Source organism: Wyeomyia smithii, chromosome 3, assembly GCF_029784165.1.
Source record: "Wyeomyia smithii strain HCP4-BCI-WySm-NY-G18 chromosome 3, ASM2978416v1, whole genome shotgun sequence".
Classification (NCBI taxonomy): Eukaryota; Metazoa; Arthropoda; class Insecta; order Diptera; family Culicidae; genus Wyeomyia; species Wyeomyia smithii.
The window spans coordinates 192,969,075-192,993,889 of NC_073696.1; the positions used below are offsets into that span (position 1 = coordinate 192,969,075).

The following is a 24,815-nucleotide window of genomic DNA, read 5'->3' on the forward strand; positions in this document are numbered from 1 at the left end:
GTCTTCCATGAGTGTAGCAGAGGAAACAGCGCGCCTATCACGTATTGCTAAAATGTTGCAAAACAGCGGGGGCAACGTTCAGTTCACGTTGTGAATTTGCTCGGTTACGACGTGCTTTTCACCAAGTTTTACTTTGTGGAAACTATTCAGCTGATGCTATATTCTTGAGTCTAGTTAGAAAAAAAAAACAGTGCACTGGCTGTGAGTGAGTTCTTGACTTAATCGTTGCTGCCACAAGCTAATCAACCGACCCGTGCATGATAAGTAAGCGTTAGGCAAACGCGTGTTGAAAAACCAATTGAATCTGTCCAGAACGCAACGGACAGGAAAATCGTAATTTTAAATTGTTCGCGTATAGGTACTTGAGTGTTCTGATTTGATACAACCCCGTCTCTTGATGTATAGTGGAACGTTGTTTGGTGATTTGCGAAAAACAGAAATGCAACTTTATCCTCTCCATTAATCCGCTTCAGCTGAACGTATTTTCTGATTGACGTGATCGTTAGAGTTTTATGTTTGCGTTGTTTTTTGAGCCGCACGTGGGAGTGAGGCTTCCATCAGGCTTTCGCCAAGATACAGATCAGTAACATCGAGAGCATCGCAGTTGAGTACATGTACGCTATCTGTAGTTTTGCCAGTAACAAATGCAATGATTTGCGAGGGTGCTGAGGTGGAAAAGTGAGTTTGGGCAATCAAATGTCCATTGCCGTGTAGGCTGCATATTTATGATATATGCTGGGAGATGCGATAAAAAACGTGTTTACGAGTTTACGTGTTTTGTCCGCTACACGACGAAGGATCTGCATTTTTTTCGTTAAAGAACACTTTGTGGAGCTATTTCAACTAACAAAGGTAATGCTATCATATGTTGTTTGTTTGTTCGAAGTATTTAGATAAATCGTGTTTATTTTAATATAAATTACCTAAAATGCATCGCGAAGATTATAATTCGGGGAAAGGTACCAATTTTATCAAACAGAGTTCGTAGACAAATTCAATCAACCACTTTTAAAGTGTAATCTAATAACAGTTTATTACCAAATTATTCATCGCCAAGAAGTACGGTACCACTGTATTGTATGAAGAGAACGCTACTAACATGTTGTAACTTGGCCATTATCGGTCTACCATACATATTGGATGTAATCGGATTAATGCGATAGAATTACAATTTCACACGTAACATTTCACCGGTTGCTGTGGAATCAGACGATTTTGTTTGTGAACGGCGACGCTTAGCATGACTAGCTAACGGTTAGTTGTTAGTTGGTGTTAGTAGGTGTTTTTAGCAAGATTCTGTAACCTGTTAGATTGTAGTATTTTCAATGATTTTTGGAGTTTAATTGGTCCAACAATACTGTGTTTTACCTAATTTGTTCTAAATGAAGCGTGTAATTTGTGATCAAAAATATTAATGACCTACGTCAGCAATGAACAGAATGAGAAGTTTTAGGAGATATAAAACAAAAATAATAAAATCAGTTTCATATTGATATGATTTGCAGTTTATTTTTATGATTATATTTTATCAAAATCTTCTAGATTCACTCGAGGTACGATGCTGGCCTAACAAGCCAGTCGTTGTAGGTTCAGGTCTCGGCTCGGGAGAGACTGTTAGTGTCAGTAGGATCGTAGCACTAGCCCCGCAATTATCCTGTACACTAAATAGTCGGCTGCGAAGTCTGTGTATAAATAAACAGAAGGTCAAGTTCCGAATCGGAATGTAGCACCAAGGCTTTGCTTTTATATATTTTGTCAATATCGTAGATTACCTCAATGGCTCAACAATTGTAGGGCTTCTAGGTATTCGAGTATTTTCTTTTTTAGAATACCTACCGAATTGTGCGCCTTAGCAATGTGATACATCCGTATTTGGTTGAGATGCTGTGTAACTACATTTTACATTTTAATACAATACCAAGGAATATATTGTTGCTGAATGCTGATAAAGCGCCGTATCAGTAGCTTTAATTCAAATGTAACTTTTGGGAATCTGAGCACAATCCTTGAAATCATTTCATCAGCTTTTGATCGGTTTGTTACGGAAAAAACTAGTTCATTCTCTTAGATTTTGAATCGCAGAGCAATGCATTACGAAGGAATAAGTTTTCATCCTATGCAACCTCTTCACCAACTCAAACTTCTGTCCAATTCAGGAGTTCTGCTCAAGAGAGTTGTAAGTAATATTTTCTCAGTGCAGGTTTGCTTTTTCAGACTTTGTACCTAAAACTACTCTTCAATAGTGTTTTATAACAATGGGACTTATTACGAGAGACAAGCCTAGAAAGACTTTACTTGATTGATCAATTTTGGTACAACAGTTGTCGAGTCAAACGAATTTTTGTGGCTTAGCTGGCACCAGCCTAGTTTCAGTCGAAATATGAAACAGATCAAAAATTCGCCCACCTATTTTTTTATTGTTCGCAATGTAGTGTCAACTCTTAGAACCGTGTTTAATAATAAAAAAGAAACATAAAACATAGAATAAATTATTAGTTGGCAAAACACACATTATGTCACAAAAATAAGTAATTTAAAAAATAATAATAATAAAAATAAATGTAGTAGTAATGCCAGTTTTCCCTTCTTGGTGGTGCTGCAGTCCGTTTCGGAACTTGACCTTCTATTTTCTTATACATAGACTTTGTACCAACTGTTAAGTGTACAAGACAACTGCGGGGCTAGCACTACGATCCTACTGACACTAAGAGTCTCTCCCGAGTCGGCATTCGGACATACATAAACCGTACCTTAAGACCAGATGTAGAGGAAGTTTTTACTGTGTCATCACAAAGATAACCATGCCCAAGTTGACGCTGTTCACACGGATCTTAAAGCTGTGTTTGATCGAGTTGATCATGGTATTCTCTTAACGAGATTGTAGAAAATCGGCTTGTCTCCCGCTTTTGGCATCTGGTTTAGATCCTATATATATGATAGAGAGCTATATGTTGAAATCGGTTCTGCCCAATCTCAGGCATTATCCAATCTTTCTGGGGTGCCTCAAGGATGCAATCTGAGACCATTGCTGTTTGTACTTGTTATCAACGAATTCGACACAATACTTCCATCTGGCTGCGGAATGTTTAACGCAGATGATGGTAAAAATTTATGAGATAAAAAAAATAAGTCGAAGTTCAAAGGATGCTGAGCTGTTAGCATTTCCAAATGCAGCATTATATCATTGCAACGTAAAATGACACAGATTGTATTTGACTACACCATAGCAGGACAGCTTTTGCAGCTAGTAACTCAAGTTTGAGACCTGGGTGAAGTAATCTCGAAAGCGAAGAGACAGCTAGGACTTATTTTCAAAGTTTCAACTGAGTTCATGGATCCACCATGCCTGCGATCTCTGTATTGCCTGTCGGTCTGATTCATCCTAGAATCAAGTGTTGTCGCCTAGTGTCCATATCATGCTTACTGGACTGCTAGGTTCGATGCAGTTCAGAGAAAATTCGTTCGGTACGCTCTCTGTACCCTTCCATGAAACAATCTCTCCGAATTGCCAAGGCGAAATCGATGCCCCGAACATTCGAGGATCATCTTTACGCACTTAAAAGTAATGCGATATTAAGCAGGTATTAGACGAAGCAAATATTTGCTATTTTTCAATACAGATTTTATTTTGTGCAAATAAAAATCGTACCAAAAATAGCAAATATTTGCGTCGTCTAATACCTGCTTTAGCAGGGAACAGAATATAACAATAATTGTGAAACAGTATCTTAAATTACTTTTATTTCGAAGTCTCCTAGTGAAATTGCTGATATTATTCGACAAAATTATTATAAACTGTAGCCAATAAATATGCGTATTTTACTTTCAATAAAGTAACTGAATAAAGTAACTTCCCCAGTTTATTATACAGTCTAACATTTAGGTAATTCCCAAGCTATTTTTTAAAGAGCATAACTTTGTTTAAGTTTGTCCTTTTCTATAACGAATCTTGTTGCCAGCATCAGGCACAACTTACTAAAGCACATGGATAAAACAAATAGACATATTTGTATGATTTTTCTCTGCAATATCAAAATTATCAACAGCGTTCACTGATCTTGGCCACATATATTCGATTAATCCATGATTCATAATTCTGATATTGGCCAAATGTAAACAAAACCATGGTAACGTATTAACGTTTATGCAAAACATGAAATGTACGGTGTTTTTCGGGCTGTTATAAGATATCGCATGAGATATGTGAAATCACAAAACTGGTTCTGGAAGATTGTACTACTATAGCACCGCTAAGGCGATGAGAATGGTATTCTGTCCCACTCTGTCCCAAAAGAATCCGTTTTCTATTTGTTCAGAATATTTACAAAACTGTAACTTCAGTTATGCTTACAAAACTAAAGCTTAAAATTCTAGCTCTGAGTATTCTGCACTGCTAGCTATGTGTGAATATGATTTTAATATTCAATTTGATTAATAGATATACTGACTTTTAGTTAGTTCAATAACGAGGATTTTCTGCTGAGAATGAACTGGCCAAAATAGGAGCCCCAAGCGGCCAATTTAGAAATGCTGTGACCAAAATAGGAGCCTGGAGAACTTTTTTGGTTCAAAACTATGTAAACAAAATAACATAATTTAATTATTCTAACTCAATGTTTGTGCAGAATACAGGCGAATTCATCCGACTTTCTCGTTGAACTGATACAATTACATATTTTTCGAAGGAAAAAGGACAAATATTTCTTCAAAATATCAAACTATGGCCAAAACCGGTGCTTTTACCCCGTAGTACTTTCAGCGCTGTTCAGACTTTTCAAAACCGACTTTCTTCAAGACGATAATTACATGTTCCTTGTTTGAAAATTTGTATGTTAGTATTGTTATATTGATTAAGATTTTTTTATTGACATTAAGACAATTGTTTTAAGATGAATAATATCAAATAATAATAATAACAATTGAAAGTGCATTGTATATCTCTTCTGTAACATTTCTCAATAATTGAATGAACAGATAAAAAAAGTCTTGGTGCTACATTCCGATTCGGAACTCGACCTTCTGTTTATTATACACAGACTTCGCAGCCAACTGTTAAGTGTACAAGACATTTGCCGTGCTAGCCAGAGTAGTCAGTGTGACTTTGCACTCGTATCCAAGTGAGTTTTGAAACTTGCTTGCACATTTATTTTCGGTTTGCACGTGAACCCTACTAACAGTGCATTACACTTGAGTTAGATTTGAGTTTGAATCCTGCATAACAACAATTGCGGTGCAAAAAAACTCAAACTATCGAGAGGAAGCAGATTCAAGTCTGGAGAAGTGTTAGGGTAACGGGGGTATTTTGGCCAGCTTTGGGAAGTGTTCGCACAGTTCATTGAAAACAAACACAATTTTTCAACATAAATACCGACTCTATTATACCATTGTTAAAAGCTAAGTGTCTATTTTAATATACACCGTTCAACAATGCAATATATTGAAAAATATCCTAGAAATATCAAAATTTCTACGAAGTGCTAAAAACATATTTTGGTCCACCAAATTTTTACTTTGGCCCACCTTTATATCTACAGACGTGTATGGAAATATTTCGGACTAATTATATTTAAGATCATCATCGGTATTAGGTATTAGGTTTTAGGAGAACATTCTTCTGCTGTTAATTTTTGTAAATTTTAGGCATCTAAAAATGAAATGATTTGGCTCATAGTGGTTTGACAGGCATTCTCATCTAATTTCATACCGTTAAATGTGATAAATTAAGAAGTAATTACCTGTAAATTGTCACAAGCTGGTTCTTTGTTCACGTGCAACGGCCGAACGGTAATCAAAGAGATGTCAAAACTTGGCATGGTCAAAATATGTTTGCTTCAGAAAGAGGCAAACATATTTCAGCCATGCGTTTAACCACTTTTTCAACTTTTTCCAACATGTTAGAGTATACAAACTGTTCCTATGACATTTTATTGATGTTACTACAACAACGAATTGTTTCAAAAGCATACATATTTGTTACAATAGCTTCCGGACGTTGACTTGTATATTACCACTTCCTATTGATTTTGGGTTGACTCAGCCATGACTTTGAATATGCATGAAGTAATTCCAAAATAACACTACCTAGAGCCAGTTTTTCGCCGAAAATTATAGTATAGTATGATTCTTAGGTGTGTTATTCAATGTTGCATGTATAGTTTTCTAATATTCATTGATTTCTCAGATAAAATGCGTAAAATGTTACCGGGTGGGCCAAAATATGCATGTGGGCCAAAATACCCCCGTTACCCTACTCAGTTCAACTTGAAATGTCAAATGTCACAGGCGTAATACATTTTTAATGAATCAATAGCTGAAGCCAGTGCTGTGGAAACATAAATGGCTACTTTTCACAACTTTTTTGCAACAAAAATAAATTGAAGTTGAAAACGTAAACTAATTTCTCCTAACACCTCGTAATTAAAATTATCTTTATAACGAATGTAGTTTTGTATAAAATAGTTTAAGTTCAACAAGCAGCAGTAAGTTGTCGGTTTACATACAAAACAGAGATTCATTGTTATGTAAACAACTCCATTTCATGTCTCTAATATCTCAGTGCAAATAATTTAAATATCACTTGATATAACATAAACCTCCACCTTTCCGAGTCTTGTGCCTTTAGAAATTCGAAGTCGGTCATTTATGGCTTCTATAGCGTTTCACCTTAACGTACTTTGTTCTTTCTATTCGCTGAAATGTATCTTTATACTGAATAATGCATATTATTAGATAAAAGAAAGGAGTTTCTACTGTATCCAGAAAGAGTCAAGTATATCATTATTATTATTATACATTAGGTTTTTTACGCGGGAAATACGCACCTCGTAAAAAACCGCGTAATTCAAAAATCCGCGTTAATTCGAAAATTCGTGTAAAAACCACGGTAATTACAAATCCGCGTTATTTAAAAATTTGCGTGAAGGAAACCACCAGAAAAAGGAAAAAAATCCGAGACACTCTACGATCCTTTGGAGGGCGGAGGTTCTTTTGAAATCTTTTACTCGATAAACACTTTGACGTTTTTAGTTCTCGAGCCGCGTTTCGGAAATCCGCGTAAGTGTTTAATTTTAATCAACGCGGCATCGCGTAAAAAAACGCAGTAACTAAATAAAACGTGTTATTATAAAATCCGCGTGAAAAAACCGCGTAATTAAAAAAATCCGCATTAAAAACCGCTTTAACTTGAAAACCTTGAAAAACTTTGTAAAAAACGCGGAAAAAGTTGCGTAAAAATCTAACTGTAGTTCATAACGAATGTCTGGCCCTTTTTTAGAAAAGAACATGACACCCAGTAAACCACAAATTGTATCCCAGAGAAATTTAACTTCTGGACGGCCATTAAATTCAATTGAGATTCAATTTATACATACCCTGAGAATCTTGGCCTTTATATCGACTGAGTTTCCGCTCTGCTGTCAGTGTACAAGACTTTTGTGTGGCTAATAGTACGATCGTATTGACTATTCAATTGACATGGGGTTAAAACTAAACGCAGGTAGAAGATACTTGTGTGTCATTTGAAAGCAATCTCGCAGGGCGGTAATTTATGCGGGTCATGCAGTTCCAAAGCTAATATGGTTTGCATCTTTAGAACATTTCTTGTTTGTATTATTCAATCGTTAATAAAACTGGGAGTGTTGTAAACAAACTATCAAACAATTATTAAGCTAATCAAGCAGTGCGGCAGAATTTTGAATCCCTATTTAAAAAAACCAGCAGCCTAATTGACTGTGGGAATTAACAATTTTGTTCAAAATTCACTTCTTCTTGCTTTGAATCGTAGGTACCACGTCTTAGTTATGTAGCTTTTGTATGGTATCCAAACACTTAGGAATGAAAGCTTTTGGTAATGTTATGAAAAGAAACATGTGGACGATGTTTACTGGCTCATGTAGCACTGCAATTTATAGCTACCATCCCAGTTGTCGCCATTCATCAAGCGCGCGTATACGTATGTGTATTGTGTGGCTTTCTATTATCGTGCATACATAATCCAGAGCGTGCAACATTGTGCCTTTAGCACAGTAAACATCCGGGAGTCGTTTACCCTACACGGTACAGTTTTATATCCGAATGGTTATCACATTATTTCCATTATGTTTCGGCGAGTACCGTCGATATATTCTACTTTTCATGACACAGTTCCTCAGACGATCACATCGTCTTGTGGTTCGCACCGTCGTCGGATACAACATTGGCATCATCATCATCATTATTCGCAGGTGTACAAACGAGGTTGGTGAGATTTTTTCCTGCTGGGACGGAATTTCCCACTTCTTCCATGAAACGAAACAATCAACAGCGACAAATTGACTTCGTCTGAGTTTCCCGATGGGTCGGGCGCATCCCAAAATTTAGACATTCGGATAAAAATAGTCTTACATCCCGCACCAAATCATTTGTATTTCGTTTAGTTTACATCAATAAAAAGCAACAGGGATTTGTCATCTCCTCGATCAATCGCGAAAAGTAAAATGTAGGATTTGCAGATACTGTGTTAAAACTGACATAATCTTGTGCTGCATGTAGGTACTACCAGTAATTTACAGCTTTATTGAATTGCTTGTAGCTACCTTTGGTATTTGATATTCACAAGCAAACCCACTCGTTGCTGAATGCTGTATATCCTAGCACTCGGAGCTTCTTTTTAAATAAAACAGCAGACACGGAGATAACTGCAAGAGATGAAAAGAAAGTTTTTGTAGGTATTTCGCTTTGCTTTAACGATGTACACCTTTTCGAGGATTTGGTATTGCTTGCTTGAGTTCCTTATCGCCTACAGGACGTTTCCAGCGAGTGTCTCCGTGCAGTTTGACACTGTTGACAAATCCCATTAAGTAAATTGTACTCGTCGTAGCGGATAGCGGATAGTAATGACTGCCAGTCTGGTTTTTGTGGCAATTTGTAAGATTTCAGGAAACCGGGATTGGTTATCAATCCATAGTACCATAGTACGGAGATGTTGCAAACATATGCGTCAAATCGAAATGGATGTGTGAAAAGTGCAGCTATTTTCAATTAAAGAAAAACCACAGAACTAATTTTACTTTTTGTAATCTGTAATTGGAACCAGAAACTTAAAGCAAGCAGCTACCGCTGGTGGTGGATTGTCAATGGAACTTTTAAATGAAACATGTTTTGCAAAAACGCTGTTTAATCTTTTTCTTCCCTGTGCTAAGTGGATTGGAGATAGAAATGTCGTTTACATCAACATGGACCAAAGAAAAAGTTGCGCGGATATTTATCCAACGAAACAGGGCAAATATGGAGTATCACTGCGATAGGGAGAAAGGTAAATCTGTTGATATAATCAATGTGAAATAATCTGAGGTCGTTGCATTTACTTTCATGTCAATACAGAGTAGAAAAACACGCGGTTACTGGCAGAGATCAGATAGCCGGCTTAGCAGTATTTCAAAACATTTTTACATCAGAGGAAATAGTTTCTTTAATCCTATGCAAACCAGGCGATAATTGAATTGATGATAAAATTTTGAAGATTTAGAATTGAGAGAGTTTAGGTCAGATCAAAAACAATGTCTGCAAATGTAACATAATCTTTATAATCAATATAAACTGATCGAGTTAGTTTAACTTTGATTTAATTAGCTACTACATTTAATAGCATCCACCTTCAAGTTAGAATCTTTAGAAAATTGTCAAGGCTCGATAGTTTGAACATATTGAAAAGTAGATCTGTGTGCAGTTTTAGGAAAATTTGAGTTCAGCATATTTTCTTAAAACTCAGCACTGGCCAAGTTAACTCTAAACATTAAATGAAAACATTAAATAAAAAATTTATTTGAAATCCGTTCCGTCAAATTTCGCACACTACTGATTGAATCCAATTACCCTCATTGTATACAGGGTTCGAAACCCCTTCCTCGAATCACTCCGGTCAATATATCAAGGGCTCACGGGATCTATGAATTTTCGCAAACCTCTCATTTGCCGAACCCTGGAAATCATCAATAGTTTAACCCATTTCTCACCTGACATTTGAACTTTGATTACAGCTTGCACAGTGCATATGAAGTTTTGAACGATGAAACTGTTAAATACGATTCTCTATACTGCTGTCCCAATCATAGTAGTCCCATGTTCTACATAAACCTTAAGCAGGTATTGCACGAAGCAAATAGGGGAACTGCTCCATTATTCATCTCAGCCCGTATATTCACCATGTAAACACAATTGAAAACAGGAAAAAGCGCATATTTTCTTCTTAAACCAATCTGCTAATCCATGGATTGGATTCTTCTTAGTTCACTTTAGATTCCACTAAAAGTTTAATCCCTAAAATCTCACCTAAAAGCACTAAATTTGATATTATAGTCAGGCATCTGCACTCGAAAACTCATTTAATTCAATCACCTACCTCGGAAAACAAAATCCGTGCATTGTTCTATACGGCTACATCGGTACTCGTTCAGCAGCCAACCAAAGTTTTTTTCATCACTAGCGAACCACTTTTAAGTTGAATCACTAAACAAAACCACTCACTGCACAAAGAATACTTTATTCTTTGAAATGTTCACCTCAAATTTCCTAAAACAAGCTTGAATTAGCAGAAATATATGAGATGAATTTTTACAATTCCTGAATTTCAACTGTATGTATTTTCATCTGTTTTCACTGCGTTGAAGAAAATCAAAAGTTGCCAAATCAGTTTCTGTTAATATGAGAGAATCATACTGAAAATATTGAATTATTCCGACATAATTGACATAAGTTTACAGCACTGTAGTGGTTACCTAGGTTACCAGTTTTGCACGTAAACAACTGCAGCGGATATCTAGGTAACCTACTATGACGGGCTGCGGCTACGTTCATTCATGATAATGTGTTTCATTCATGATTAACAGTATGATGAATATGGGGGCGTCGTGAGATGAATAATTGAGCAGTGATTCAAGTTTTGAGATGGATATGGAAGCGTTGTGAAAAATGGTTTTGTTTTAGGAAATTAAGGATAAATCTAGCTAATTTTACTTAATATACAATGCTAAACGATTCCATTAGTGTACGTAAGCATATTTAGTTTATTTGTTCAATGATTCCGTGAAAATTTGGTGTTTAATCCGTGCATTCTTCGTGAATATCGGCTTAATGAGATGAATAATGGAGCAGTTCCCCTATTTGCTTTTTTTGATACGGATTTTATTTTGTGCAAAAAAAATTCGTACCAAAAATAGCAAATATTCGCTTCGTCTGAAGCAGGTATTAGACGAAGCCAATGTTTGCTATTTTTCAATACAGATTTTATTTTGTGCAAATAAAAATTGTACCAAAAATAGCAAATATTTGCGTTGTCTAATACCTGCTTAACCCTTAAATGCGCACGACTTTAAAAAATCATCTAAAACATAAAATCTTTGTTTAACACGTTTACTGCTCTAAAACTAACCAATATGCATAAAAAATTGAAAGATTTACTTTTTAATGTGCAAATATTACCATGTTGTTTTTAAACAACACTGTGACTTTATCGCGGAATAAAGTCTAAACAATTACTTTTGTTAACAGTAACTTTAAAATTGACCTTTTGCTAGTGTAATTTCTAATAATCAAGACATTTTCACTAACCACTAACCTCATTTTAAAATCTATTTTCAAAGACAGTCAACATCAGTCGGGAATCTCGCCATGTTTTTTTTCGTTTCCGAGATTTTGACATCAAAAATAAAAACAAAACATTTAAATATAGTACTTCCAGCTGTTAGGTTTTCTTCGTTAGAGTCTAGAGAGCTGTTCTAATGAATTATATTTCTAAAAACTACTAAGATACGTATACTTTAAAACGTTTCGTGTAGTGTAGTTTTAAAACAACATTGCGCATTTAAGGGTTAATACCTGCTTTATGCACGCTGGGACAACTATGCTTGGAACGGCAGTATAGGGGTGTACACATCATTGGAACACGATCTTCACGTGATGTTCGGAGTAAATGAGCCAACAGTAACACCCAGAAAACATATCATTTTTGGCAGGAAGTGTTGCCAGTTAGATTATTTTCGTATTTTAAAACAAAATTAGCATTTTTCGGCAAATGCAACCAATTTTTTTTTAAATTCATATTGATAGTTTCATAGTGTTTCTCGGAAAATTTCACGTAAGAAGCAATATGAGTCAATCTCAAAATATGACATTTCAACGAAAACAGTTGGAATTTCTAATTTTCATCAAACAGTCATATTCATTTGAAAATGTCTATTGACTTTTATTCCCAAGGAACAAGAAATATTTTTTAGGATTTTTATGGTTATTAGGGATAAAAAAAGTGTTGGTGATTACGCTTTTCCCCCACCGTTCAATCCACCATTAGATCTTTTAAACAATGATTTGATATTATATTGAAAATGTGTTATTTCAATTGGCAGCCCTGGGAGGAGGGGTAAGTCACGTGCCTCCCCAACTGTTTGGTAGAAGTATCTTTCTGGACTTTGCCAAGATATATAAGGCTTGTACTCGAAAAAAAAACGCATCAAACAGTATTCGCCAAAAAATTTTTTAAGTCGAATTTTCTTGAAACTTGAACTAATACGAATAGATTTTATTTCGGCATAATTACTTTACTCAATTTCCTCTCCATCGCTAAGAGCCCGCATCTCTCTCGCCCGCATGGTGGAGCCGACCAAAAGTCACTTTCAACCATTCTTTCGTCAACTCCAACTCGTTATCAAACACCTTGGACGATTTTCAAACTTTGGACTTCATTATGGCCTAAATTCTTTCCACTGGACGAATCTCTGGTGAATTTGGGGGTTTTTGGTACAAAAACAACGTTATTGTCTCTGTACCAATCCAACGTCGATCACGCGTAATGGCATGATGCCAGGTCCGGCCAAAATACTGTCTGGGACCGCAGGAAGAACAACAGATGCTTCTGGAGGCGCTCGGTGCACGCAGCTTAGCTCGTTTCGTGGTTTGCTGAACGAACCAGGCGGAACACCAGACGGCCTTCAGAGCCGCGTCGCGAATCGAAAGGTTCGGATTACGCTTGAAATAATCCAACACCTTCCGGGCCTTCACAGAGCCAGTTGTTGATTTTCTTCCACTTTCAGCTCGCCGCTCGGGACTCCCTGAACGATTTTACTACCCTAGGCACAGTTGTATGGGTGATTCCCAGTTGTCTTCCGATCCATTTCACGGTCGCAGTCGGATTTTCCATGACCAATTCTCTGGCGATTTTCTTCTTCTTTCGATCATATCTCAATAACCACTGAACCGATTGTTATACAATTTTGCACATGTGAAAAACTCCAAACTAGGTTAGAGAACAGCAGCTTGGAGAACAAGAGCATTACGCAAAAACATCGTACGAGAAGCAAAACACAAAAGGGATGACTAACAATTTGTCATGTCGTGAGCGAAGAGGTGCTGAAAACGTCCTGTTGTGGCTAACTAGGCATGCCAATGGTACAGCCCTTTTTTAACTGTCTCCTAAGGTGTGTTTGTTGTTGCAATTTGTTCGTGATACCTATTCGCGTTGGCTGTCCGATAGTCACATTGAGAACGTATTGGCAACGGAGCATCACAAAAGGAAACGATAAATGTACTCCATGTGTCAATTCGGCATTAGTTGGAGGATGACTTTGGGATTGCGAATGTAGAAAAGAGAAGAAACTGGTTTTTTATACAGACGCTCGTGTTCGCACTACATAGACAGCGCGTTTCGGTAACCGCTCGAATCCACCGGAGACATTTTCCTTCTCTTTTTTGTTTGCGTATGATGGATGTCGGGTGTCGGCTGTTAAAAAAGACTGTGGAAAGAAGAAGCGTAAGGACTGCTCGGCACCTCACCGACAGTCTTCGTGCAAAGAAAAGCAAAGTCGGCAATAGAGCGGCTGTGCTCTGAAGGATGTGTGTATCGCATACCGAATGTATTATGTAACCATACATGCTATCGTCGACATGGGAATAACGTGAACAGCAAAGAAAAAAACATTCGTGTGTGGGGAACTAGACGGCAATGTTTTAGTCGCAATATATTTTATCTGTCGGCTGTGCTCTGAAGGATGTGTGTATCGCATACCGAATGTTATATGTAACCATACATGCTATCGTCGACATGGGAATAACGTGAACAGCAAAGAAAAAAACATTCGTGTGTGGGGAACTAGACGGCAATGTTTTAGTCGCAATATATTTTATCTGTCGGCTGTCTTTATTTTGCCAATACCAACAATGTCACAGAGAGACGCTCTCGGATGTCATGAAAAAACTGTCATCGCTCAGTACATTTTTTCCCCTGGTTGTGGCTACAGAGTGCAGCAGGGACAAAAAAAGTTGAAGAGGTTGTGTGTGAGACAAGACCGCAAGATTAAGGTAGAAATACGACAGCCTATTTTATGTCAATGTATTTCTTGCAATGAGTTAGGGAATACACTCAATTGAAATTAATCAATTTGATGGTCTGTAGTGGTAAAGTTTAGTGATAATTCTCATCCAACTCTTTCTAACGCTTAGACTTCGCTAGACTATCTTGTATCAATATGTTTATAACAGGAATTCTTATCCAACACTACTAAAATAACTCTGAATATAATATGGCAGATTCAAAATGGTAACCTGGATTTTATCGTGGTTCTGAACACATATTTTGTGGTATGGATGCTTAGTAAATTTTACAATCGATTGCTGCAAGAATTAAGAAAATGCCTGAGTTATTAACATTTAAAATTAGACAATTTTTGCGATGTTCTCGATGTTTTCAGTATTACAATTTGCACCCTGTCCCTGAATGTTGCCGCAAGAGGTAATTCTACTTCAAAAAAGTTGAAATGGAGTCTTGACAAAGCTCTTTCGATTATTACAATTCAGTCCATGCATACTGCAATTCGTTCTAGAGTCCGTCCTTGTGAGAAGAGAACGACTTCTATTTTTACAACGAAAAAAAGTAAGCAAATCGTTTTTTCGCATCAAAATAGTACAGAATGAAGGAATATAAAACAAAATTTTCTTTCTACTTTTGCTTCCTTGTATGATTTTTTGATGAATATTGATGCAAAAACAAATTTCTCCGAGTTTGGCCGTATTTCACCTTAAGAGACAACAACGGTACCATTTTGAATTTTTGAAAAATCGGATTTTTTTTGACGCCATTATGTTTTGAAGCCCAATACGCATTTTCTTACCCATCTCTGAAAAATAGATATTAAATTGGACGGAAACTAACCTGAAAACGTAGATTCTACGAAAACAGTGTTGGCATAGTTTCGATATACTTCACAAAGCAAAATAATATCAAGTAGGTATGCAGAGCTTTAAAGGATCTGCTAATATCTAAATGTGATACTCAAATTATGTCTTATGTTGAGGAAACAGGTCTCAGAAATCGATTGGTAGGTGTCTGATTCACGTAAAATGTCAGCAACATGTCAATTTTGCTCCAATCCTCCGATAACACTGAAATAGATTTATCTTGACGTAAAATTCATTCATTTTAAATGTTTTAGGGGAACTGCTTCATTATTCATCTCAGCCCATATATTCATCTCATACCACATGAAAACACAATTGAAAACAGGAAAAACGCATATTTTCTTCTTAAACCAATCTGGTAATCCTCTAAATGGATACTTCTTAGTTTACTTTAGATTCCTCATGAGGTATAATCCTCTAAAACTCACTGAAAAGCACTAAATTTGATATTATAGTCGGGCACTTTTAAGTTGAATCACTTAACAAAGCCACTCACTGCACAAAGAATACTTTATTCTTTGAAATGCTCACCTCAAATTTCCTAAAACAAGCTTGAATTAGCAGAAATATATGAGATGAATTTTTACAATTCCTAAATTTCAACTGTATGTATTTTCATGTTTTCACTGCGTTGAAGAAAATCAAAAGTTGCCAAATCAGTTTCTGTTAATACGAAAAAATCATACTGAAAATGTTGAATTACTCCGACATAATTGATATAAATAATTTTGCTCGTAAACAACTACAGCGGATATCTAGGATACCTACTACGCCGGGCTGCGGCTACGTTGATTCTCGATAATGTGATTCATTCATGATTAACAGTGTGATGAAAATGGGGGCATCGTGAGATGAATAATTGAGCATTGATTCAAGTTTTGAGATGGATATGGAAGCGTTGTGAAAAATGTTTTGTTTTACAAAATTCAGGATAAATCTAGCTAATTTTATTAAATATACAATGCTAAACGACTACATAAGAGCACGTAAGCATATTTAGTTTATATGTTCAATAATTTCGTGAAAATTTGGTGTTTAATGCGTGCATTCGGCTTAATGAGATGAATAATGGAGCAGTTCCCCTACATGACGGACAAAGCTACAGTCCAATCACAATTAAATTCAATATGGTCTTAGGGGCAGCTAGACCTTCCATACAATACTAATTTTGTTCAATCATCTGTAAGCAAAATAAGTGAGTTTCAACAGCCTCCGAAACACGTTTCTTTTAATAACTTTTGAACCACATGTTTTATCATTATGAAAAGGAATAAGGATTTTCAATACAGCACGATTTGTTTGAATTGGTTGTATAGTTTCTGAGATAATGATGTGTTGTGATATTCACATTTCAAAACAAGGTGCCTAACCTAAAAATCCGATTACAATGAAATTCAATAGCATCCTATGGGGCCACTAGACCTTTCATTCGCAACTGATTTCGTGAAAATCGGTCTACCCATCTCTGAGAAAAGTGAGTGAGTTTAAGCAGACTTTGGTATATGCTTTGTTTTTGTAACGCGATTTAACATTTTTATGAATAACGGACAAAGTTACAAACCGATTACAATAGAATTCAATAGCAACCTATGGGGCAACTAGATCTTTTATTTAACACTGATTTTGTGAAAATCGGTTCAGCCATCTCTGAGAAAAATGAGTGAGTTAAAACAGCCTTTGGAATAAATAAATTTTGAACCATATGTTTAATCATTACGAAAATCATAAGTTGAGGGTCTTGGAGATACCCCGTTCATGCTAAACCAGTTTTATTCAAATCAGTTGTGTGGTTTCTAAGATATTGATGTTTCGTGATTTTTACATTTTGATACATAACTTCTAAACTGAAAATCCGATTACAATGAAATTCAATAGCAACCTATGCACCTATGCGCAACCACACCTTTCATTTGCAATTAATTTCAGGAAAATTGGACCAGCCATCTTTGAGAAAAGTGAGTGAGAAAAAAAATTGCACATACACACACATATACACACATACATACATGCCTCGAGAATAGCCGTTCAACTTCTTATGGTTCCCTCTTTGTTAATGGTAAAATTTCATGCGAAAATTGCTATCATGTTTGGTAATTCTCTTTATCACCACCATGATAAATATTATGCAACGTTTCCAAAACCGTTGGTTCCTGCTAGAAAAGATAGATGGGCAAAAAATAATTTTACCTAACCACTTCGAGGCGGATCTGAATCCCAAGACAACGGTGTGCAATTATATATAATCATAATAATGATAATATTATTGAAAAATTTAATGAATTTATTGTAATAAATTCAAATGAATAAACAAATTAATAGTTGAGTTGTAACAGTTTTTTTTTTTTCATTATTAAACTGTATTAGATATTTACACATCTTACGACAAATGACGTTTTCCTCCTTGATTGAGTTTATCGTTTCCTTTTAACATTTGATTCCCCACCTCATCTTTGGCGGTCATTTCATAGACCAAAACACCCTAATCGCCTTTCTTCATGATGGCGTGCTTATGGATTTCTGTGTATTTTGGTCTTCAAGAAGAACTTGATGCATGAAATATGTTGCTTTAAAATACAAGGTCCCTAGAAGAAGATAGATAATATTGTTGAGGAAATAAATCTCGAATAGCATACGTTAATCATTAAAATATATTTGTTCTCATCAAGCCTTTGAAGCCTTGAAATCAAAGGACCAATGTGCCGCCAATATTTACTAAGAGACCAATCATATAGGGCCTATGTGATAACGAAAACAACATAGGTCCTATGTAACAAAATCATCAATAAAACATGGAAAAATGATTCAAAACATTAAAAAGAGCATTGAAGGTAAAGACGATGTTCTTTCTTAACACTGGAGGTCATAAAAATGATTAAATTTTATTTTTGTTGAAATTGGCATTTGAAATAGATTTACGAAACTTCAAGTTCGTTTTTCTCTGATTAGCATCAATGTCAGATAGGACCTTTTGAAATGTTTCTCTAGAAATATTCATATTTATATTTGATTGCTTTCAACACTTTGACAAAAATTTAAAAAACTAATCAGTTCGACGAAAAAAATAAAAAAAAAAGTAAATTTAAATAACTCTTGGTTTAAACAAAAAAGTAAAAACTTTCGAGTGGTACAAGAACTTGTTGCAAAATCGAGTTTTCTGTAAAAATACAATGTGGCGGCTAAGTTCAATATTGCTTCAACATGGCAATTGTGATATTTGCAAAAGATGGTCTTTTTTCTAATAACATGTTGTATAAAATGAGAAAAATAAAATTTGTTTCTCACTTTTAAGTAGGATAATCACGGAATTCCAACTAATCTAAAATGGACAATAATCAATAAACCAACTTTGCTGAAGACACTACGGCTCCAAAATCAATTGTTTTTGAGTAAAAAGTGATTAGTGTAAATTTTGCATTCACTGGTTAACACAGGTGCACTCCAAAAGCTCAAACCGAAAAAAATGAAAGATTATATCTATTCAATCATCCCTGTGAATTTTGGTGTCCCTAGCCATTACCGTTTTTTTTAGAGACTTAAATGAGTTTCTTCGTGAATACAACGGTCAAGCGACGAACCCGGCGAGCAATTTCTATACGAAACTCTCACATAAGTTGACGCGTTTCGGTAATTGCTAGGGGCACCAAAAATCATAGGAATGGTTGAATAGTTATGATCTTTCATTTGTTTTCGGTTTGAGCATTTTTTCATTTTGTCGACCAGTGAATCAACAATTATGATAACAAAAGAAGTTTATGTTCATTTCTATAGTTTTAATTAGGTTCCAGTTAATCCAAAAGTAAGATGCTAATCTAACAAGCCAGTCGTCGTATGCTCGACTCCTGGCTTTGAAGAGATTGTCAGTGGCCGTATAATTCTTTAAGTACAAACCGTCAATATCCAAAAAAATTATGTGACATGAAAATAAACTTCCTCTAAAGAAATTATTTGTTTCGTTCTAGTAAATCAAATTGAAAACGATTGATTTGGGGGGTAGTCTATAGAAAACTCTACAAAAGTCCAGGTTGATAGACGAATGGTGTTTTCAACAAAGTTGTTTCTTTCAAAAAGTGCTACAACTTTACCGAACAAAAAGGAATTTTATATTTTTAAAGTAAAATTCGTCTCCCACTGTTGAGTGGATTAACCACAAAATTGCAATTTATAGCATATAGAGTATAATTAATGGAACAACTCTACCGAAGACACTATGGCTCTAAAATCATTTTTTTTGGGTTAAAATAATTTCGATCATCTTTGTGCAGCTTTGGAAACAGTGTTCAGTGGTCCGGTTTCCACGGGAATTGCTTACATATTAATATCTTGCTTCATTTTTCACTGTCAGTGCTGGGGTAAAGTTTTGAAATATCTTGGCATTAGATTTCAGTACACTCATCAGTAGTTAGAATAACTAATTGTTAAGCCTTGAAAAATGGCAAACAACCAGACAAATTGTTTAAGCGATGAGATTTTATGAGCCCAATTTCTGCACGCTTAGTTGCATATTTTGTTGAACATAATTTTTTGATCGGACGTTTGGTTTGATAGTTATTAGCAGAATTATACTATGTTGCGATTAAAATTAGTCAACATAACAATTGAACGCGTTAATACCAGAGCTGCGAGATTTCGTAACCAGAAAATGAAAACAGACACAACAGCAATTTCATTCTCTCAAGTTGAAACTGATATTGGCACCCGTGTCAATTCTCAATGAGAATCATGTCAGTGATAAAAATGATATTGGCCCAGAATATGTTGAAATTATTTGATCTGAGCCGATCCATTGCATAAAGTCGATGAACTAGATAAATATCTTCATCCTTAAACATATAAGAATCGCTAAAACAACCCAGCGCGTGCGAAATCGTTGTAATCAGTGTTACCTACCACTGTCAACTGATTGGAGCTTGAAGTAATTTCATTTTCAGCTCGTTCGTGCTGAAATTGATATTCACAGCTCTCAATTTCAGCTGATATTCTGTTGCTGATAGTGGAAATTTGCAGCCTTGCACTGGTTGAAACACCTTCTAAGGAAGGCATATAAGGAGGTCGTTCTTCATCTTTACAATAACACTTTTTTTGAAAGTTTTTACAAAAATATTATTATTAAAAATACTATCGTGTGGGGTAGCCACCAATTAAGCAATATTTTTTATTTTGAGCAGTGTCAGTTGCGTCTAACTGAGTTGCTATTTAGTATTGATGTGATCAAACTTATTTTCAATACCAATTCAAGATACCTGCATTACCAGACGTCCTCTCATAGGTATACCCAGCCGAAGGGGGAAATTCAATCAAGGCGACACTCGCTTCGCCGAAGGTCAGTTATTTCTATTCTGCACGAGTAATACTACAATCGTCGTCATTTGATAAGCTTCATCAAACTGCAACATTGAGTGCGAATTGACCCCCCTTCCTGTTCGGTTAAAATAGCACAGCAACGTCCGACAGTCATCCAACACAAACGGTCTTTAGTGTGTTCTTAGGGTTCAACCTTGTCTAGCGCATAGGCAATCCTGTGTCGTACATAGTGCTTGCTGGCCTTTGCCTGCCCGATTGTGATTCAATAACATTCACATCACATTCCCGTCTGCCATGGTGCAATTGAAGGACCCAACGTCACATCGACAGCTTTATCGTCTGCCGTCACCGGGAAACGGGAAGCACCATGTCCAGCTTGGTCGTCGTTGGGAGCAACTGGGATCAGTCGTCAGGTTCAAATGGATGGGGTGAGCTGAAAGCAGAGTAAACAACATCCCTCTGGCTGGCTGGTCACTGCAAACGGATAGGTACCGCATTTGACCTTGCTTTTAAAAATGAAGGAAATGCAATATAACGACAAACGTTTCACCTAGAAGTGTCGACGCTCGGTTTGGTAGTGCCGGGTTGGCAATGTGTTTACTTTTGCTATCATGCTGGGTGTTTCCTCTAATTCGCCAGAAAAAAAAATTATCTAGCGTCGGTATGTGTGTTGCATATCATAAACAGTGAACTGGAAAACAAACATGAATATTGAAATAAATTTGTTGCAAGTGGAAGTTGTAAACGGGCAAGTTGAATATATTGAAATACAACTTTAATCGCAATAATTATCCTAATGTCCATCAACTTGTCGTTCAGCTAGAGTCAAATGAGAGTCTACTTGCATCACCGCCATTGCAAGTACATGTACGACAGGTTTGTGATCAAATGCTAAAAATAGCAAAGCTCAGCGAAGTAAGCTAAAATGCAGTTGGATTTACTGGGAAGCTATTTATAATAAAATTTTAAAAGGCGAAAAATTAGTAAGAAGGAAAAAACGATTTATTACATTTAGTCACACTTGTTCGTTTCGACATGTACCTATAGAAAAAATAAGCAGCTTACCAGTGTTCATAACATTGGGTATACGTGGGCAATGCAAATCGATGTGGAAACTGTTTGGCTGTGTAAGATGAAAAGTAAACATTGGGGAATATATATTTTTCTCAGGTACGAGTCGTGGGCAGGAGAGTTTGTGGCGTAATTGCTATACTTTGTGGGAACGAGAAATAATCGAGAAATTTAAACGGGGAACTCGATCAATTCGCAACGATGCAAATAGACCTTGAAATAAATGAAATTTGGTTGAGTAAGGAGACTTCACTTTCTGTTTATTATACGCAGACTTCGCGGTTAACTGTTAAGAGAACAGGACAATTGCGACTGACACAAACAGTTTCTTCCGACCAGCGTCGTACCTCGAGACCAGGTGGGAGTAACATAGCAGTATGTAACCTAAAAATCAAACGAAGTGCACAAATCCCACGTATATTTTTAACTATGCAATGAGCGGAGAAAAGATATGTTATAGCATATTAGCCTTGTTTCAATTGTATTAGTATGAATTATCGTCGCTTACGAGCTGAACGACGTGATGCGACAACGGCGATGACAACGAGGGGTTCATTAAAAAGCATTAAAAACCAAATTATAAACACCACAAATCCCACTGACATCTCGAGAGGAAGCACAGCTTGTTCATATTTTACGTTCGTGCGGTTCTCCTTTCCGTCATGATGATATGCCACCAGGTGTGTCCTCTCTGCAGCCAAACCGACCGACATAGCGCCGCCCGTGCGGATTCCTAATTTAAATATCTCGCATGAGCATCAACCGTCTGACAAACGACTGCTGTGCAAGTAAAATGTAAATCTGTATCCTATTTCATCGTTTTTTTCCTCCTTCGGCGGTGGCGCTGGTGAACGCGTTTCTGATTTATGGTGTTTCCAACAAATGCAAATGACTCTTCTCCCTGAGATATTACGGATCGATTTGATAGGTTCGTTTCTGGGAAATATGGATTTGGAAAACCCCGTTACATGGTACATACTTACTTTGGCGAATAAAATGCAAGATAGCGTCGAAACTGGGTTTATTGTACATTAACGATGTTTTTTTTGTCTATGCTTTTTCTCAAGATTGTAGCTGCTTGAGTAAGGTAATTTGTTGAATTGGTATAATCTGGATCCATCGTTAAAATCTTCACAATTTTTTTTGAAAACAGGATTTGAACAGGGCATAACTGTCGTAGAAAACTACGTGACTTTGTTTGACGAACTTTGTTGTTTAGATTAGCAAATAGTTGATTGTAACTCTGAATTGAAAATAAAAAAAAAAGCATGTTGCATTTCAGTATGATATTATTACAATGTTTTATTTATAGTTGCAAATATGCCAATATGTTTCTCATCGATTGCACTCTTGTGGTTCAAAGTTCAGTGGGCAAACGACGATTTATGCTTGAAGACAGGTCTACGATAACCTGGAGTAGTAAACATCCTCCATAGGGCGAATAGAGTTTCTCCGTAGCGCGAAAATTTCCCGCTTGTCTTAATTTTGCACAAGACAGCGTTTGACGATGAGTGTGATGTGTAGATATAGTGTACACGTACTCTACTACGCTGCAGATGGCTGTATCATTTCGCCCCATCAAATCACATTTCACGTCGTTACGGCACGGGCGACGTAAACTTGCTTACCACACCGTCTAAGCGATTCCACGAGCATCTACCATGACCAGTCTTCCGCACGTTTTGCTGGCTTTCACCCACACCAGCATCATCACCGTTCCTCAATTCCTCCCGAATAACAAAATATCTGCGTGTCAGCCCTAAGACGTGATCCGTACTGCGTTGTGTCTCATCGTCCTACATTTGGCATGAAGGCCACTTGCTCCAAGGAGACAGTTTATCTTGAAATCTCCTCCACAATCTCCACCATCCTAGGCATCCATGCCACACGACCCCACATAATCTAATCGACGGTTGGCTCCCTTTCTGGTTAGAACTTTTCGTGTACGGTAAACTTCATTACCGTCTGCTGTGTGATTCGGTCGTGATATGCCTTTTGGCAGGAAAAAAATGGCCTCCACCTTTGAGCCGTGCCTCCAAATTTGCCAGTGTGGCCATTTGTGTTTCTGTTGGATTTTTCCTGCGTGTAGTCTCTTATAGATGAAAAATACGTTTCGATTTTATCGACTTGTGTTGCTTTAGGATTATCATCGTAGCATCTACTGTATTAATGAACAGTACAATTAGTGTCCGATAACAATTCAAGGACTTAAATTACCAATTTTATCAGCTGAATTTGCGTCAGTAAACGGTAGTAAAAACTGTTACAAATCGAATCGAATGTACAAAAAGATGTATAATAGTAGTAAAGAGTATAGTATCAGAGATCAGCGGTTCTCAACCCTTTTTTGTTTGCGTGATATTTTCTGAATCAATTGTGGCTTGGAATGTTCTCGCAGAATGGGAGAGAGTAGTGGTAGATCATGTTTTGGTAGTCTAGTTCAGGTTTCAAAATGAACTATGGTTTGGTGGCTTGCTACAGTCATGTTTTAAGATTGAACAACTAATGAAGTATCATAAAGAAAAATTGCTTTATTTGCCATTAGTGATTTTTCTCTCGCGTACTCCCTGAAAGCTTTCGCGTACCACTAGGGGTACGCGTACCCCAGGTTGAGAACCGCTCTCATAAATCAATTGTCGGTTATTTAAGTTGAAAATAACTTAGTTTTATTCAACTAGATATGTATTACTGACTATTTGATATAACAAAATCTAATCAGCCAGCAGCAATGAGGCTGTATGCTTTCTATCTTAAATTAAGGTTTCCTGAATTATGCTTCTCGAAAGTTTCTATTAAAACCTCTATAATCTAAAACTTCTGACAAATACATTCCGGAAATTGTCAATAAGCAACTATTTTTACAAAAAATATTTACGAGGGTTTAAACTATTTTCGTAAAAACGTTATACCTTGAGATTGGCTCATATTACCTCGGGATGATAAGTGTTTTTTACGTAAAATTTTCAAAAAAAAAACAATCCGACGAAATTATCAAATCTTCTTCTTATCTATATCTATAAATGCGAATGTTTGTCAACCCAAGATATCAAGATGACTACCTCCGGTTTCTGGAAAACATCCTAAAATGGCCCAATACCACCCAATATAAATATTTCTCAAACCAGAATAGTACTGGGACCGGAAATCAAATCTTCATTTTGAAATCTAATATGGCGATTTCCGGTTTCAGAAAATTATCAAATACCACCCATTATGGTTATTCTGGAAACCAAAATGAT

The 24,815-nt window shown here is 36.4% G+C and overlaps 1 protein-coding gene across 6 annotated transcripts in view; it reads left to right on the plus strand.

Moving 5' to 3' along the window:
* LOC129727749 (organic cation transporter protein) overlaps positions 1-24,815 on the plus strand; it is a 110,312-nt gene that overhangs the window by 59,065 nt on the left and 26,432 nt on the right. For 2 of the 6 annotated variants that reach the window (XM_055685885.1, XM_055685882.1), the window contains exon 1: positions 62-852. The exons of the other annotated variants lie outside the window; for them this stretch is intronic. Coding sequence is in view for 1 of the 2 variants with exons in the window: in XM_055685882.1 (XP_055541857.1) it covers positions 733-852 (120 nt within the window). In the remaining variant the exon portion in view is untranslated. Of the gene's footprint in view, positions 1-61; positions 853-24,815 lie in introns of those variants that run through there. 6 annotated transcript variants of the gene reach the window in all.